This window comes from Typopeltis vanoorti, chromosome 24, assembly GCF_054136105.1.
Source record: "Typopeltis vanoorti isolate ZY-2024b chromosome 24, IOZ_Tvanoo_1.0, whole genome shotgun sequence".
Classification (NCBI taxonomy): Eukaryota; Metazoa; Arthropoda; class Arachnida; order Uropygi; family Thelyphonidae; genus Typopeltis; species Typopeltis vanoorti.
Window position 1 is genome coordinate 59,757,988 of NC_143572.1, and position 18,048 is coordinate 59,776,035.

The 18,048-nt window shown below is 35.8% G+C and overlaps 1 protein-coding gene across 2 annotated transcripts in view; it reads left to right on the top strand.

Annotated features, from left to right (window-relative positions):
- The window catches only part of LOC150093275 (proline-, glutamic acid- and leucine-rich protein 1-like), a 270,371-nt gene that overhangs the window by 59,330 nt on the left and 192,993 nt on the right, over positions 1–18,048 (top strand). For both annotated transcript variants that reach the window (XM_090413693.1, XM_090413694.1), the window contains one exon: positions 15,819–15,966. In XM_090413693.1, the coding sequence (XP_090269819.1) occupies positions 15,819–15,966 (148 nt within the window). The remainder of the gene's footprint in view (positions 1–15,818; positions 15,967–18,048) is intronic.

Here is an 18,048-nt window from a genome sequence, read left to right on the forward strand (position 1 = left end):
AGTGCAGCCACCGCAAGACTTTTATACCTCCATACTTAAGCATTTCTGGTTGAATATCATCTACTTCCACTGCCTTTCCACATTTCAGGCTTTTGATGGTTTTTCTACTTCAAGTATGGATATGTATTTCTGATTGCATGCTTGTTGAGTGTTTTTTACTACTGTACTACCTTTATTACTATCCTGAACCAGCATGAAAATACTACCATGAACAGTGATGTAGTTAATAAGGCTTTTCTTATTTCTTGTGTGTGGATCAGACATAAAAAAAAAAAAAAGTAATGGTCACTTCCAATTTGAAATCTGTACACTCTTGTATCCTGAAGATACCACCATCAACAGTGATGTAGTCAATGAGGCTTTTCTTATTTCCTGTGTCTTCTCTCCACGTGAACTTGTGCACATATTTATGTTGGATCATGTTGTTAGTAATGATTAATGCATGTCCTGAGCCAAAGTCTATCAAATATGGTTATTATTAGCTTTGCTCTTTTCTCCAAATTTTCCCTAAATGTTCCTATATACGTGGTGGTATTCATTTCCTTCTTTGCTGTTCAGATCTTCAGCAAGAACCAGTTTTTCCATTTTTTTTTTTCAGCTGCTTGTTCTAATGACTCAAAAAATTCCCACATTTCTTCCTTAGAAGAATATTCTGTGGGACCATGAGTGCAAATAAGTTTCATTGTCTATTTCTTCAATTTGAAGTTTGTCCACATAACTATTTGAAACTACCTTCCAATGAAGAAGTTTATCATGATGTTTGGTTTTGAATGCTATTGCTACTCTTTCCTTTCCTTAATCATTATTGTGTGTAAATAACATTCTCTACTTATTATTTAGTGAGATCTCGCCTGTTTTTGTCTTCTTTGTCTCATTAATGCCAATTATGTCCACATGGTACCTTCCAATTCTTCTGCAAATTCGATTTCCTTTCCTTCAATACTCCTTATACTGATGGTTCCTGTCTTCAGTTTTTCTGACTTTGGGTTTATTCTTCTTCTTCTTCTACTAGATACTGAGTTGAAGCTTGTTCCAGTAGCTGACTACATGATTCGTCCTGGTTCCCTGACAGAAATAGTGGTGACCTTGATTAGGACAATGCCCCAGCTGGTATGAAATCTCATTATGTGTATCATCATATGCATTTGTGGTTTAATAGAGAGTGCAGTTTGATCAGCTAAGTCCCAAATTGCCAGCCCATTCTTGTTCATTCAGTATCTAGTAGATACCCACCATAATGGAGTACACCATGTGAAGGTGAGGATTGAATGTTAGGTCTGAACCCCCAGTTGGTTCAGCATTTCTGGAAGGTGATGTGGAGGTCTCCTCTCAATTATTTTTTTTACCCTTGACCTGCTTCATGGCTGCATTAATAGTAGCTAATTTAGCATGAGTGGCAGTGATCTGTTAATGAGGTGAAGCTGTCACATCTGTGGATGCAGAGAGCTTTAGGTATGTGAAATTTTATTTTAAACTTGACACAGGTAAGTATGATTCTAGTGTCCCTACAACTTTTGAGGAAGCTTAGCCAATTAAGTTCCCTGGATAAATGTAGCTTTCTACATGTATCCAGGGTATTGTTTAGCTTTGTGCTGGTTTACTCTTATACTAAAATTTAATGTAATGAATACAGCACAAAGAGAAATAATTAAACAGCAGATTTAATTGTTCTACTATTTCTTCTATGTTACAGAAAATCTTTAGGAATACAGTATTAAAATTGTAATAACACACACACACACAACAATAAGTGGAAAAATTAAACTATTTAAAGTCTTAAGTCCTATGAGGGGCACCCTCTATGGATGCTGATTGGTAGGAGACCTAAGAATTAAAGTTTCCCAAATCTTGGGAAGTTTAACATAACCATATTTATTAAGATTAGGCTGGTTTTTTAAATCTGCTTCTGATTGTAAAAAAAAAAATAGTCTTTCAAGTTTGTATTTGCTATGATGAAGCATAAGTTTTATACCATCAGATTCCTGTGCAATGTATTCAAGGCAAGGTCAGCTAGACTGGACTGACCATAGTTGTAGTCAGTCCATTTTTTGACCACAAAAAATATATTGTGTATTTTTTGTGTTCATTGGGAAGATGTTAGCAGATGACCTTATTTAAACAGATAGAAGATTACTTCCATGGGCTCTCCCCTCCTCTGCTCATCTGTATGGAGCATTTTGAAAAACATACTCTTGTTACTGCCATTTTTAAACCTTCTATTTGGCTAAGATATATTGATGATATGTTCTCTATTTGGCCATGTGGCTCACACACATTAGATTCCTCCTCCACTTAAACAGCCAGCACCCCAGAATCCAGTTCACTATAGAAAAAGAAAATAACACTATCTTGCTTTTTTTTTAATTTATTTTTTATTTTTATTTTTTTAAAGACACTAATAAGTGTCTTTAATGGAATGTCAATAATAAGTGGAAAAAGTCCACTTATTATTGACACTAATAAGTGGAAACAAAATAACTTCAAATTATGTTCAGTCTGTATACAATTACTAAAACCAATGCATACTTTTTTGATTTTCACAAGGAAGAGAGGAGAGAAAGAAGTGCCAACACTTCCTTCTCTAGGAGGTGTTAAAATGAGCAAGTTTTTATTATATATATATATATTAAGTATGGTATATTAAGTATATATATACTTAATATACCATACTTAAACTAATGTGAAAATTTTAACCCTGATGTTTTGTTGTTGTTGAAAAGCTCTCTGATGGGGCTAGCAAAGCTCTGAGCACATCCACAGTACTATACTTCAAATAATATAATTGGTAATTTTATTTCTCTCTAACAGTCTATTTCTGCTCTTGCAAGAGACAGGAGGCATACATTCAGAATCTACAATGAGTAAAATACTTTAAGATTATGTGCTGTAAAAATGGAAGAAGATTGGGTTAGCATTCTTAAATTAATAAATAAAATAAAAATGTAAAAAGAAATTGCTAACATGACAATGCTTATCTGGCTTTTTTTTTTTTTTTTAAACAAATAACAGAAAATTATTTGTCTGGTGGAAAGACCTGGTTTTGGCCATAATATCAAGTGACCACCATTTCTTTGATAGGATAAATGAGCCTTTAACTAATGAATCATAAATCTGATATCCGTTAATGAAGTTACTCAGTATTTTCAAAATAGTGTTTTTTTTTTTTTAGGAGATTTTGTATTGTACTGATGCTTATTATCAGCTTTTATTTATTTTGAAAGTCTATGGTTAAGTATACAAGGGTGTGCTGAAGAGTTGTGATAATCACCATGAAGGAATTGAGGTAGAATCATGTAACTTACACATTATTCTACATATTCCCTAAAGTATTATACTACAACACTGCATCATCCTTTGCAATCCTCTGAGGGAAAAAAAGTCTTTCCCTTGTTGCACAAACCAAGTCCATAGCTGCAGATAACACTTCATTATCTGGGTGAATTTTGTTCCTTGCAAGTGTTTCTTTAAATTTAGAAATAGGAAATAGTCAGATGGGGCCAGGTCAGTCAAATAGGGTGGGTGAGGTAGACATTGAAAGCCCAAGTTGTGTATTGTCTATTGGGTTTCATGAGCCTTGCGAGCAGATGCATTGTCCTCAAAAGCGACACACCTCTGCTCAATTTCCCACAGCATTTTTCCTTCAGTACCTCCTTAATTTTCTTCAGAGATGTTGAATCAACCGCTGCTGCTGTTGTAACAGTTACACCTTTTTTGAGGTACTTAGTAAGGATTACACCATCCATAATCCCAAAAAATTGGCCATAGAGAACGTAGATTCTCCATGGCCAAAGAGATTCCAAACCCAAAAGTCAGCAGGAAGGCTCTTGCCATTGTCTTTTGATATGGATGGTGTAATCCTTACCAAGTACCTCTTAAAAGGCAAAACTGTTACAGCAGTGGTTTTTTTCAACAGCTCTGGGTCATAGTGATGAAATCATGTTTCATCAAAAGTCATAATACAAGCCAAAAAATTTGCACCTGATTTCTCAAAATGACACAGAATCCCTTGAGATGACAGCAAAAGTTCTCTGTTTTGGTCAGCATTTAAACATCATTTGGGGACCCACTTCACTGAGAGACTTCTGCATGTCCAGATATTGGTGGATAATGATCCCAACTCATTACCTGGATATCCCCAGAGTCTTTGCAATGTTTTTGGCTGGTATTCATCTGTCATCAAGGATCATAGTATACACTGCATCGATGTTTTCAGGTGTGATTGCTGTGGAAGGCCTTCCTGACCTGGGGCATCTGTTGTCTCAGGATGCCCAATTTTAAACTTGGCCACCCATTTGGCAACTGTTGGATATGCTGGGGAACAGTCCCCTAAAGTCTCTCACAAAGTTTGGTTAATCTCAGTCACAGACTTTTCTTGCAGAACGAAAAACTTGATGATGGCCTACACCTCTGTGTCTTCAAATTCTTCAAAACCTCTGACATGTCTTCTTATATATCCTAAAAGAAAAAACAAATTATTACAATTTGATGGAACATGGAAGTCAAAGGGTTTTAAGATATGTTCTTTTTTGTGGTTATATTTGTTTTAATATCATTTTTGTTTGAGGTGTTTATCAGAACTTTTCAGCCCCCCCTCCTGTATAATTTGATACCTAAGAATTGTGCTTGCATTTAAGGAAATATAAACTGCTCTTTGAAGTCAAATAATCCAATGTGTTCATCCACAGAAGTTCAAACAGGCTCTTAAGGAAGAGTCTGAATTTTTCTTGTCTCATTAAAAAATGGGACAAGAAAAATTAAGCGCAGAAAATTTATTTTTTATATACAAAGAATTTCTTAGGGTCTCAAAAAGGTCAAAGTCTGGTACCTGGGAAGAGAGAACTGACAGGGCTTTTGACCTAATTTCCAGGTATACACCTACTTAACCCCATGTTAAGTAGGTGTATACCTGGGTACTTAATGAATTAGAATGGACTGGCAGTTTAGTGTTTAGCTGACCGATTTGTATTCTTCATTGTCTTAAACCAATTGACAATTCTAATGCAACAGAATGAAATGTCATGATAGGCAGGGTATATAACCTAGTTAAGCTATCTCCTCTTCCTGCTCTTTTTATCATGGAACCAGGGCAAACAGTGAGAACTCGGTTATTGAAGCACACTCGAATCAGTGTAAGAAGTACCATGTTGACATAATTGGTATTACTGAAAAAAAGAAGACAAAAAAACAGTGAGGTTCTTCTTAAATAACCATTAAGATCAAGGAAAAAAGGAAGGAGTAGCTGTAGTATTCAAGACTGAACCTCAAAATAATCTTCCTTAACTGCAGGCATATCAAGTACAGTGATGTGGGCAAACATCAAATTAACTGAACATTAAGACTTATTTGTGCCTATGATCCAGCTTAAGGAAGAAGTGAAGGAATTTTTTTAGTTGGGAAAAGATAGTTCTTATTGACGATCTAAACAGCAGAGTAGAAATGAATACCATACATACTGAAATGTTTTGGGAAAATTTGGAGAAAAGCGCAAAGCTAATAATAATAATAAACACCATCTAGATCTACACCAGAATTTTTCTAGCGTCTTTTGTGAAAGATCAGAGGCATGCATTGAGCTGTTCTTTGTATATAAAGAGGTTTTTTAGAGGTTATTTTTCATATCCTTTCTAATGAGTTGCAGAAGAACACTAATGCCAGGAGGTCAGCCTTATCTTTTCAGAACTTTGCAAACAGACCAGCTTGGTGGTATATGCAGTTGACATGATTATGCATACAAGAAGTCAAGTTACTTGGCTGTAACTGGTGGTCATGTCAGCAAGCATAGCATATTCGGATGAAGCTGAAGTTGTGCACCATTTCCAAAAGTGGCAGATCACTTTAGCAACAAATGATATCATGTACGGATGCTTTGGATTAGTAGATGAATAATATGAATAATAGATGTGAATCATGAATTAGAATATCCGAAGAAACAGGGCTGAAAAGTCAGGCTGCTAACAAGCGAAGTCCTGCTGGCTATGACATGATTAAATCCTGTTGCAGGCTGCTCTATTTATGTTTAATTTTCTTCTTATTAATCCTGTCATGGACTGTCATTTAATGTAATTATACCCCCCCCCCCAATCACTTTTTTTTTTAACAAATGCATTTAGGCTTACTTATTTGGTTTTTCACTATGATCTGTATTTAAAACTTTAAGATTTGGCTTTTAGTATTTAAATGAATCATACTAAGAGATAAAATCCATGCAATTAGCTTAGTGGCTGTGCTCTTTGCAACCATATGCCTGGGAAAGGAGTGTCCTAGGTTTGATTCCTGTCGGTGATGTGAGGAGCTGAAGGATCTTCCTCAGCCATAGTCAAGTTAGCTGGTCTTGGGCGTGGACAGTAGGATTTTTTTCCACAGTTTATCCATGGGGTTTTTCATCCTGCAAAGCAGGCAAACCTTGATAACTCAACACTACAGACATAGGATACACTGGGGCATAGGACTGACCTTATCCTGTGAACGGTTTGATGTCCGATGATTAATAAACCCTTGACACCGCAAGGTAAAAGAGGGGAAAAGGAAGATGATACTAAGAGATATTTTAACATTTTATTATCAATACATGTATATGATTAAATAGATTTAATGACTAGTTATTTCATGGCACCACAAGCAAATCTGGTCATCAAAAAAAAAAAAAAATATATATATATATATATACTTCTTAGAAAGAAGTCAGCAGACACCATAGTGTGAGTAACAAACAGCATGGTGCTCACCTTAATAAGATGTAGGACCTCCTTTTGCATTAAAAGGAGGTCCTACATCAAAAGCAGCAGTCCTATGAGGCATACTTTCCACAAGTGTACAATAACAATCAATGGGAATTTTGGACCTTTCTTCCTGTAGGCATGGAATGAGATCCTGTAGTGGGGTGGACATCCCTTGACATTGCTTGATTCTCCAGTTCATCCCACAGATGTTCAATAGGGTTGAGATCAGGGCTCTATGGAGGCCAGTCAAGTGTGGTGACGTTTCATGTCTACAAACTGTGCAGTTACATCAGCAGCTTTATGACATGGTCTAGCTGAATGAGACAATAGTCAGGTTTGTAGAAATGCCAGAAAAGTAGTAAGCATTCCATTGTACATAATGTTCAGATACCTCTCAGGCGTCCAATGTTCGTGGCATCACAAACAGAGGTCAAACCAGGAAAAATAGGACCACAACATTATACCACTACCTGTGAATTTCATAGTTGGGGTTATGCACTCTGTTAAGAAATATTTGCTGGGCATCTGCCATACTCACACCCATCCATCATCCATATCCTTGGTAGAGGGTATAGTGTGATTCTTTGCTCCATAACATAGCTTTCCAAGCTTCCATGTCTCACTGTACATGCTCTTGGCATCACTGAAAACAATTCTGCCTGTCAATTCAGGTAATGGAACTTGCATATAGTGGTCCTACAATGGAAACTCATGTTGTGAGCCTCAGTTTCTGAATGTTTTTGTGCAGATTCATGCTCAAGTCAATGTCTAGAATTCTGCATTCAGTGTGTTGGCTGATGAATGGCAGTTTTTACGTATTATCCTTTGTAGCACTCTATGGTAGGGGTGGCCAACCTTTTATAGTTCATGCGTCAATTTTTTCATTTTTTAGTTAAGATGCACCATACAAACCAAACCTATACCACTTTTCAGCCCTTTTAAAATATGATAATATGGATATATTTAACAGTTATGCATAAAATGATTTATTATCTATATGGTAATATAGACACCTTTATTAGCAGTTTTAAATAAAAGGATTTCATATAAAGACAAGATAAACGTTAATTATTTTATTGAGACTTTTGAAATTGCTTTGCTTTTGCTAAGCTTGTAATGTTTGGAGTTAAATCAGTTACAGAAAGCATCAAACAGTTTTTCAAATTTGAATCAGTCAGTCGCAACCGTAGTTTGTTCTTAATAATTTTCATTGATGAAAATGTTTGTTCGCATCTGTATGTAGTTCCAAAACGATAGATATAACTCTGAGTAGATTTTCTCAGTTCTGGAAAATGTTCACAGGGCAACGATCGCCAGAAATTAATTATATCAGAAGCATCTGGGGATGATGGAAGTTCATTAAATTTCATTTTCAATAAAGAATTGGTTTTGAGATCAGTAAGTTCCATTTGTATGTTACTAGGCATTGTCAAGATTTTTTGTTCAGCAAGTGAAAAGGGATTTATAAATGCAAGCATGCAGTCTTCTTCTTCTTCGGCAAAATCGCTAAAACGACTGTTAAAGGACTCTTTCAATAATCTGAGTTTCTCAGTATATTATGTAAAGTTGCCATTATCTTCAACAGATTCACTATGTTCTTTTAAATGTGGAAATTGACTTAAATTCCTGTTTTCTAACTGGGAGATGAACAGTTTTAATTTCATTTTGAATGCACTGATGTCATTTACTAAGCTAGGAAACAATTTGTTCTTGCTCTGCAGTTTCAAATTTAGATCATTGAGGTGGCTGGTAACATCAACTAAAAATGCTAAATCAAATAGCCATTTCTCATCACACAACAGGGCTTTTTCCTCATGCAGCTCATCATTCTCTTCCAGAAAATTATGAACACTGTCTTTCAGCTTCCAAAACCTACTGAGAACTTGTCCTTTAGAAAGCCAGCACACTTCACAATGAAGGATGAGATCACCATATTCCATATCTAGCAGTTCACAATATTCTCTGAATTCTCTTCTGTTTAACCCTCTTGCTCTAATTTTATTCACATACTTTACAACTGGTATCATAACATGCTTCAAATTTAGAGTTTTTCCACACAGAGATTCTTCATGTATAATACAGTGATTAGTAGAGAACGATCTAAAAACCTTTCAAGTAAAGTTACAGTCCCAGAAACTCTACCTACCACTGAACGGTGCTCCATCAGTGCAAACACTGATGAGCTTACTAGAATCTAGTTGTTGATTTTCTATACATGACTTTAATTTGCCAAATATGTCTGACCTTCTGGTTTTTCCATGAAGTGACTCAAGACCGATAAGTTTTTCAAAGATGTTAAAATTACCATCAATTCCTCTTATAAAAATGCTTAATTGGGCTACATCACATATGTCAGCAGATTCGCCAAGGCTAAAGAAAAGAAAGAACAAGCATGAACATGGTCTTTCAGTTGCTCAGTAACATCATGGGAAAGTTCTTCGATGCATCTTGTAATTGTTTGCTTGGACAGAGCAATTTGGTTTACTTTTTTTTCAACATTCTTATCACCAAGACGTTTAGCAAATTTTTCGAGACAGGGCTTAACAACTTCCTCTCCATCAGAGAAAGGCTTGTGTTTTTTAGCCAACACAAAGGCAATTTCATAAGACGCTTCCAGCATTGCCACACTTTCACAACTTCGTTTCACAAATATATTTTGTCTCTTTTTTTATTTCTTCCTTTTTCTTAACCACATATTCTTTCCGCAACTCAGACCCAAGAACTAACTTCAGTTTTTCTTCTAATTCAGCTTGATGTTTTCTATAGTGCCTGTTAAGATCATGTCTTCTATTATCTGAGAGAGTGCTTTCACAAACAATGCACAATGGTTTTCCTGAAGGACCCACAATAAATAAGAACTCATTTTCCCATAGTTCATTAAACTGGCACTTGCAATCACCTTCTGCTTTTTTTTTTCTGCTCATTTTCTTTTGCAAAGTAATGGATAACTGACTGTAAAAAAAAAATTATTTCAAAAAGTAAAGCTTATTATTAAATAATTTATTTAAATTATTTTATCGTTTTAAACATTATGAACATTCAAAAACAGTTCTACAAGTTTAAGATAAGATTCCTGTTTTCATGAAGGCCTAATACAGTTCTATAAGTTTAAAAATCATATATATTTTTTTTCATAGAGAGTTTTCGTCTCTCTCTCTCGTAATATATTATGTCCAATGAAATACGAGATCGTTTCCTGCCATAAAACAGTCGATCAGCTGGCAATCCCACACACAACCCAAACATCCTCATTACGAAAGCTTTGCTGATGATCAGTTAAATTTTAGGAATAAACCTACTATACGTAAATAAAAAGGAAAGATATTGTATAAAAAAAACACAAAAACACACACATACAAAAATTCACCAAATAATTGCAGGTTTCAGTAATCAGCAAATTAGGGGAGCGGGCAAGAACTTGACATATGCGTTCAAAATGAAAATATTTGTTTTAAATTTACAGAACTATGTTAAGCCTTCATGAAAACAGAAATCTTATCTTAAACTTAAAGAACTGTTAATAAAAACATATAAGTTCAAAAACACAGAATTGTTCCCTCACATCGAATCAGAAGTTCATCGAACGTTATGACATGAGAGTCAGCTGTAAACTGATTGAGTAACTGGTTACGCATGTCAGCATTTGCCGGTGCCTGTTGCTTCAAGATCAAACAAGTATAATAAGTGTGCACTCTAGAATTCAGTGGTAGGTTAATTGTGTGTTTATATACATATATATATATATAAAAATCATATACAAAATTTTTAAAAATTTTTCTCTGGGGTTCAGTGTGCCACTTCTAATCATGCAATGCGCCACTTTTGGCCACTCCTGTTCTATGGTCATGTTCGGTGAGTGTGGCAGATCGTCCACTGTGGGTGGTACTTGCAGTTGACTCCCTGCACTTCCATTTCCTATCACTGATTGTTGACCTAGGATGGCCCTATGTTGGGATAAGTAATGGCTATGTATAATAGATTGTTTCACTGATTTAGTTCTATTGCATCATTATTTCAGAAATAGTCTTCTTGCTTCTTACTTGACCTCCAATTCTTAAGTTGGCAGATTCTGGTAGTAAATGTCCTTTTATCATTCCAAACAGAGCATTTAACAATCCTTCTGATTTTTTATCAAAAAAAACATCATCAAAAATCCTGTTCAATATGGATACCAAAAAAAGCTTCTGATTCTAATCATACTGAACATTTATGCGTAAGGGTTGATTTTTTGTGTTGCCTTTATGAATTTTTTTTTTAAATTTTATTTTTTTTAAATTATTTTTTTTTGTCCTACTAGTATTCATACCTTGCAGCTGGAAATCAGCCCATGAACAGATTTCCAGCCATTGGTCTATGGGTTATAATCCAACCGCAGGCATAGATGTTTGTTAATTCTTTAGGGGGTGGTAGATGAATTTCATTTCTCACTGTTTGATCGCTGTTCATTGTAGGTGTAAGTAATCTTTAAAAAGTTCCATTTTTAGTCTTTACAGCATAGCTTCCAGATTATCTAACTCTTAGCTCTGCTGCAGTCTTGCTAAACTTCCATATGGTGAAGTGAAGGACAATTCATTAAACAAAGTATAGACATGATTAAATTTTAAATTATATAATAAACAATTTTTGAAAATTTGAAATCATCAGTTAAGATAATCCTGAAAGAAACTAATCGTGGCCTTTCAGATTCTTGGCTTATAGTGACATGAAGTTTGGCCACCTATGCTATAAACTGAATTTTTTTGTGTCTAGAATCACCACAAAAAAAAAAAAAAAAAAAAAAAAAAAAATGTAGAAAAATGGAAAGCAGCAGGGAATACTATTGCCGAACCAAATACTCATTAAATACATTTTGACAGGAAGAGACATTTTATTGCAAAACGTTTGCTTCCACTGTACAGCATATTCATCAAGGAGTGCATATAGAGTAGAAATCCAGTATTTTACTGCATACTGTGCATCATTATATCAACAATTTCTTTCATGAACAGCAGCTCACATACATCATCATCATCAAATTCCTGCCATGTACCCTCAAGGGATGTACAGGATATGACAGTACTACATGAAAAAATTACATCTTTGCTAACTTCCTATGTACAATTTTCCTCCAAATCAGTCTGTTACTTGTCAAGACTCCAACATTATCAGATCTTATATTTCTATCGTCTAAGGCACTTTGTACCGTATCAATCCACCTATATCTTGGTCTTCCTCTGGGTCGTTTTCCTGCCAACTTTGCAGAGAACACTTGTTTTGCTAATCTTTCCTCTCCCATTCTATTTAAGTGACCATACCACCTGAGATTAGCTCTGCTAATGCATTCCTGGATGCTGACAATGTCAAGTTCTTTCCCAATATCCTCATTTTTAATATGATATTGCCATTGATGCCATCTGTTCACGCCTCTGATCTTTCTCAGGACTCTCATATCTGCGGTCTCTAGTCTTTGGTCAAGTGTTTTACTTCTGACCCAGCTCTCAGATCCATAAGTTAAAACTGGTTTGAACACTGTCTTGTATACAGCTAATTTAGTGTTCCGACTAATTTCTCTCTTATTCCATATGAATTTATTCAATTGACTTCCCACCATACCAGCTTTGCTGATTCTGTTGTCTATTTCTATATTTAATTTACCATCTTCAGTAAAAATCGTGCCTAAGTAGCTGAAATGTTTTACTTGTTCCACAGGTTCTCCATTCACAACACAGTTGGCATTTTCAATGCTTCTGCCTATTTTCATTGTCTTTGTCTTTTTGTTGCTGACCTTCATACCATATCTATTACAACAGCTATTCAATTTAGTCAGAGAATCTTGCAGACTGGTAGCGGATTTATTTAGAAGTATAACATCATCCGCATAAAGCAAAGAGCTGACATTAACATCTCCAATTTTGATATCAGGTTTAATACCACTTTCCTTCATAATGTGATCCATATAGATAATGAATAACAAATGGGATAATGTACATCCTTGTCTCACACCAGATTTAACATTAAACCATCTTCCTGTACTTCCTTCAATTCTAACTGCTGACTTACAACTCAAATAAAGACTAAGTATTGCTTGATATAATGCCCCATTGACACCATGTAACTGCAGTGTATTGAATAGCTTCTCTCTTGGCACCTTATCATATTCCTTTTCCAAATCGACAAAGCTTAAATACAGATCTTTGTTATATTCCCATGATTTCTCAACTATTTGTCGTAAAGTGAAGATCTGATCCTGACAGCCTCTGTTTGGCCTGAATCCAGCTTGTTCTTCACCAAGCTTTTCTTCCACAATTCTTCTCAACAGTTTCTCAAGTATACTTGCATAGATCTTGCCAGGAACACTCAGTAGGGAAATACCTCTGTAATTCTCACATTCAGTTTTATTTCCCTTTTTATATATGGGTACTATGAGAGCTCCACTCCAATCATCGGGAATTCGTCCCTATGTCCAGGCTTTCTGAACTATGCAGTGCAGCCACTGTAAGACTTTTATACCACCATACTTCAGCATTTCTGATCGAATATCATCTACTCCTGCTGCCTTTCCACATTTCAAGCCTTTGATAGCTTTTTCTACTTCAAGTATGGATATGTATTCCTGACTGCATGCCTGGTCAGTGTTTTTTATCACTGTGCTGTCATCACTGCTTGTTTCATTTAGCAGTTTTTCAAAGTAATTACTCCATACTTCAAGGATATCTTTTTCTCCTGTTTTCATGTCACCTTTATCATCTCTAACTCCTTTTACAGCACTCTTTCCTCCATTCCTAAGTTTCTTCAAGAAACTCCAGAATATTTTGCCACCTTCTTGATATTTATTTTCTATATTCTTGCCAAAGTCCTCCCATGACTTTTGTTTAGCTAGTATTACACACTGTTTAGCTTTTTTACATTTGTCTCTGTATTCTGTAAGAGTAAAAGCTGACTTATTTGCCAGGAACTTTTGATATGCTTTCTTCTTTTCCTTCACTGCCTCTTTAACTTCCTGTGTCCACCAGGGAGTTCTGATTTTTTTATCCTTGCAGACAACCTCACCACATGCCTCTCTGGCAGAATCAATCAATGTTTTCTTCAGAGTTTGCCACTGAATCTCCAAGGTTTGATTCCTGTTCTCAAACTCTTTCATTTTCTTTTCAATAATCTTTCTGTATTTTAGTCTACAGTTCACATCTGAGAGCTGCTCAACTTTTATTCGCTTTAAAACTTTCTTACCTGTTATTCTTTTCAATATGAAATTCAATTTTATCCTGCTCAAGACTAAATAGTGATCACTTCCAATTTCAAATCCTTTGTACACTCTGGTGTCCTGCACCAGGGAGAAAACATCACTATCAACAATAACATAGTAAATGAGACTTTTCTTATTCCTAGCCTCTTCTCTCCATGTGAATTTGTGCACATTTTTATGTTGGAACATGGTGTTAGTAATAACCAGTCCATGTCCTGAGCAGAAATCCAACAGATATTTGCCATTATTATTAGGTTTGCTCTTTTCTCCAAATTTTCCCAATATATTTTTGTATGTCTGGCAATAATTTCGTACTCTGCTATTTAGATCCCCAACAAGGACCAACTTTTCCTTTTTCATTGTGTCAGTTGCTTTTTCTAAAGCGTCAAAAAATTCCTCCATTTCTACCTTAGTAGAACCTTCTGTGGGACCATAGGCACAAATAAGTCTCATTGTCCAGTTCCCCATTCTCATATTTGTCCACATTACTCTACTTGAGACTTACTGCCATTCAAGAAGATTAGCCTCGTATTTTGTGTTGAATATTATGGCTACTCCTTCTTTTCCTTGATTGTCATTGCCTGAATATAACATTTTGTATTTATTGCTCAGAAAGATCTCACCAGTTTTGGTCTTTTTTGTTTCAGTCACCCCTATTATGTCGATCTGGTACTTATCTAATTCCTCAGCTAGCTCCATTTCTTTGCCACCATTCAGGCTTCTTACGTTGATAGTACCGATCTTTAACTCTGGTGATGTTGAGTTGGGGTTTGTTTTCAGATTTGTTCCAGTAGCTGACTTTTCGCTGTTCGCCCTGGTTCCCTGGCAAAAACAACGGGGGCCTTGTTTAACCGGGCGACGCCCCAGCCGGCATGAAATTTTGTCATGTCCTATCATCATTTTTTTATTTTGGTTTAACCAATAAGAATACAATTTGGTCGGCTAAATCCCAAATTGCCAGCCCATCCTCATTCGTTCAGTATCAAAGTAGATACCCAACAGGGCGCACCACGAGAAGGTGAGGATTGGACATTAGGTCAGAAGCTCTGGTCGGTTCTCCGCATTCCTTTAAAGGCTATGTGGAGATCTCCTCTCAGTTATACAGCTTTGACCCTTAAGCAGCCCAGCTCACACAACTTCAAAGAACATTTTTTTTTGCACCTCAAGAGGTTGTGCAATGAGCACCAATTAGCAAATATTATTTACAATCAGCTCACATACATGATTGTAAATAATATTTGCTAATTGGTGCTCGTTGCACAACCTCTTGAGGTGCAAAAAATGTTCTTTGAAGTTGTAAGAAATCTCAGTACTTCATGTTATATATGCTGGAAGAATCTGGATTCAACAGAAACTTGCTTCCAATATACCTATATTTCACATCCTTTCCCACAGATCTGCACCACCGCACTACTTGTGATAATGCGGTGGTGTGGGAAAGGATCTTATACATTTCATCAGGTAAATGTTCCTGTAGCAAAATCACTTGTTGGATAAGTGAATTTTACAGTTAATCTACTTGCTTTTTCAGTATCATTCAGTATTTTATGTTATTAACCCATTTGAGCATTTGAGAGTTGAAATTCCCCAATGAAGGCAGTCTTCACTGGATTGGTATAACCTTGAAATGCTCCATCTTTTCTTGTCCATCAGTGAAATTACAGACATGTCCTAATTTGTTGTCAGTTTTTCTAGTAAGCTGTATGGCATATTGCAAATTAAAAATGATATGCATCATATTAAAAGAGATCTAATAATTGTTTGAATTTATCTTTGTGTACATTTTATGTATAATGCAGTTCACTGAAAGAAAAAGTTAATGTTATCTTAAGTTACTTAATTTCATTATATGATATTTTTATATTTTAATTTTTCAGCCTGTTGCAGTATGTTTTGCATTGTTTCCATCATGTGGAGAAGGAAATAAGTGTATGAATCCTGCTGGTGCCTGGCGGATTCAACTTGAGAAATTCTTGGCCACCCTTCATCAAATTCTCAGTGAATTGTATGAGGATATTGAACTAGGTATGTACAAACATATATACAGGGTGTTCGGGATAAATTTGACATATTTATAATTAATTATATTTTTCCGTAAGTTACATGTATTAACACACACTTCTCTTCATTTAAAAGTTTGGACCCTTCTTCATTCATATACAAGATGTCAGAAAGGATGGATAGCTGGAACCCACCTAAATCATGGAAGAGAATAACTTGTATCATGATGATTCGTGCCCGCCATCAAAATAAGGATATTATGACTGCTGCCCAATGCTCCCTGAATACAGTAAAAACAATCAGGCATGAACTAGAGACTTGCAATGGTGACTACGAGGATGTAGCAAGAAGAAAGATCCCTAGCAGACGATCTGATTGCGTTCGTACAGCAGAATTCCTCGCAAATCTGCAGGAACAGGTGTTGAAGAACCCTGGCATTGGAATTCGGGCTTTGTTCGTGGAGTTGCTAACTGTAGTCAAGCCCTGGATAACAAGGGTAGCAAATGGTAGGCCGTATGTATGGCAGCAGGATTCGGCCCCTTGCCACACCTCTGGGAAAAGTCAAAAATGGTTGTCTGAAAATTTCTACGACTTCACCAGTCCAAATGTTTGGCCTCCAAACTCCCCAGACCTTAACCCCATGGATTATTTTGTATGGGGCGCAGTTGAAAAAGACACCAATCGCACTTCCAGTAATACAAAAGCCCAGTTAATGGATAAAATTAAAACAGTTTTTGCGGCCCTTCCCAGGGAGACTGTAGCATCAGCTTGTTCGAGGTTCCGAAGCAGAATTGAAGCTGTGATCGATGCTAATGGTGGTTATTTTGAGTAAATCTTGTTGATAGTATTGTAATTAACTCTGCCTGTAAGGTTTTTTTGTCAATTCATTAAATTTAATAGATACAAAGAAGATTTTCTTTTTCCTTACGAAACTGTCAAATTTATCCCGAACACCCTGTATATATATATATATATGAGGCATTCTAAAAGTAATTCCTTACCTTTATTGTGATAGTTTCTCATGCAGAGAGAGAGAGAGAGACAGATGGCAATGACACAAACAAACAAAAAAAGATAGTCTCGTGTTTCTACTATATTATTTTTACTGTTTCTCAGATATTCTCCTCCTTCTTTTTACATTTTAAAAGAGACAAAAACTGGTGAGATCTTTCTGAGCAATAAATACAAAATGTTATATTCAGGCCATGACAATCAAAAAAAGAAGGAGTAGCCATAGTATTCAACACAAAATACGAGGCTAATCTTCTTGAATCTACTTGAGACTGCCTGTGTCAAGTAGAGTGATGTGGGCAAATATCAGAATGGGGAATTAGACAATGAGACTTATTTGTACCCATGGTCCCACAGAAGGTTCTACTAAGGTAGAAGTGGAGGAATTCTTTGATACTTTAGAAAAAGCAACTGACACATTGAAAAAGGAAAAGTTGGTCCTTGTTGGGGATCTAAATAGCAGAGTACGAAATTATTGCCAGACATACAAAAATATATTGGGAAAATTTGGAGAAAAGAGCAAACCTAATAATAATGGCAAATACCTGAGCAGAAATCCAAATTGGATTTCTGCTCAGTACATCGACTGGTTATTACTAACACCATGTTCCAACATAAAAATGTGTACGAATTCACATGGAGAGAAGAGGCAAGGAATAAAAAAATTCTCATTTACTATGTTATTGTTGATAGTGATGTTTTCTCCCTGGTGCAGGACACCAGAGTGTACAGAGAATTTGAAATTGGAAGCAATCACTATTTAGTCTTGAGCAGGATAAAATTGAATTTCATATTGAAAAGAATAACATGTAAGAAAGCTTTAAAGCAAATAAAAGTTGAGCAGCTCTCAGATGTAAACTGTAGACCAAAATAAAGATTATTGAAGAAAAAATGAAAAGAGTTTGAGAACAGGAACCAAACCTTGGAGATTCAGTGGCAAGCCTTGAAGAAAACCCTGATTGATTCAGCCAGAGAGGCATGTGGTGAGGTTGTCTGCAAGGATAGAAAAATCAGAACTCCATGGTGGACACAGGAAGTTAAAGAGGCAGTGAAGGAAAAGAAGAAAGCATATCAAAAGTTCCTGGCAAATAAATC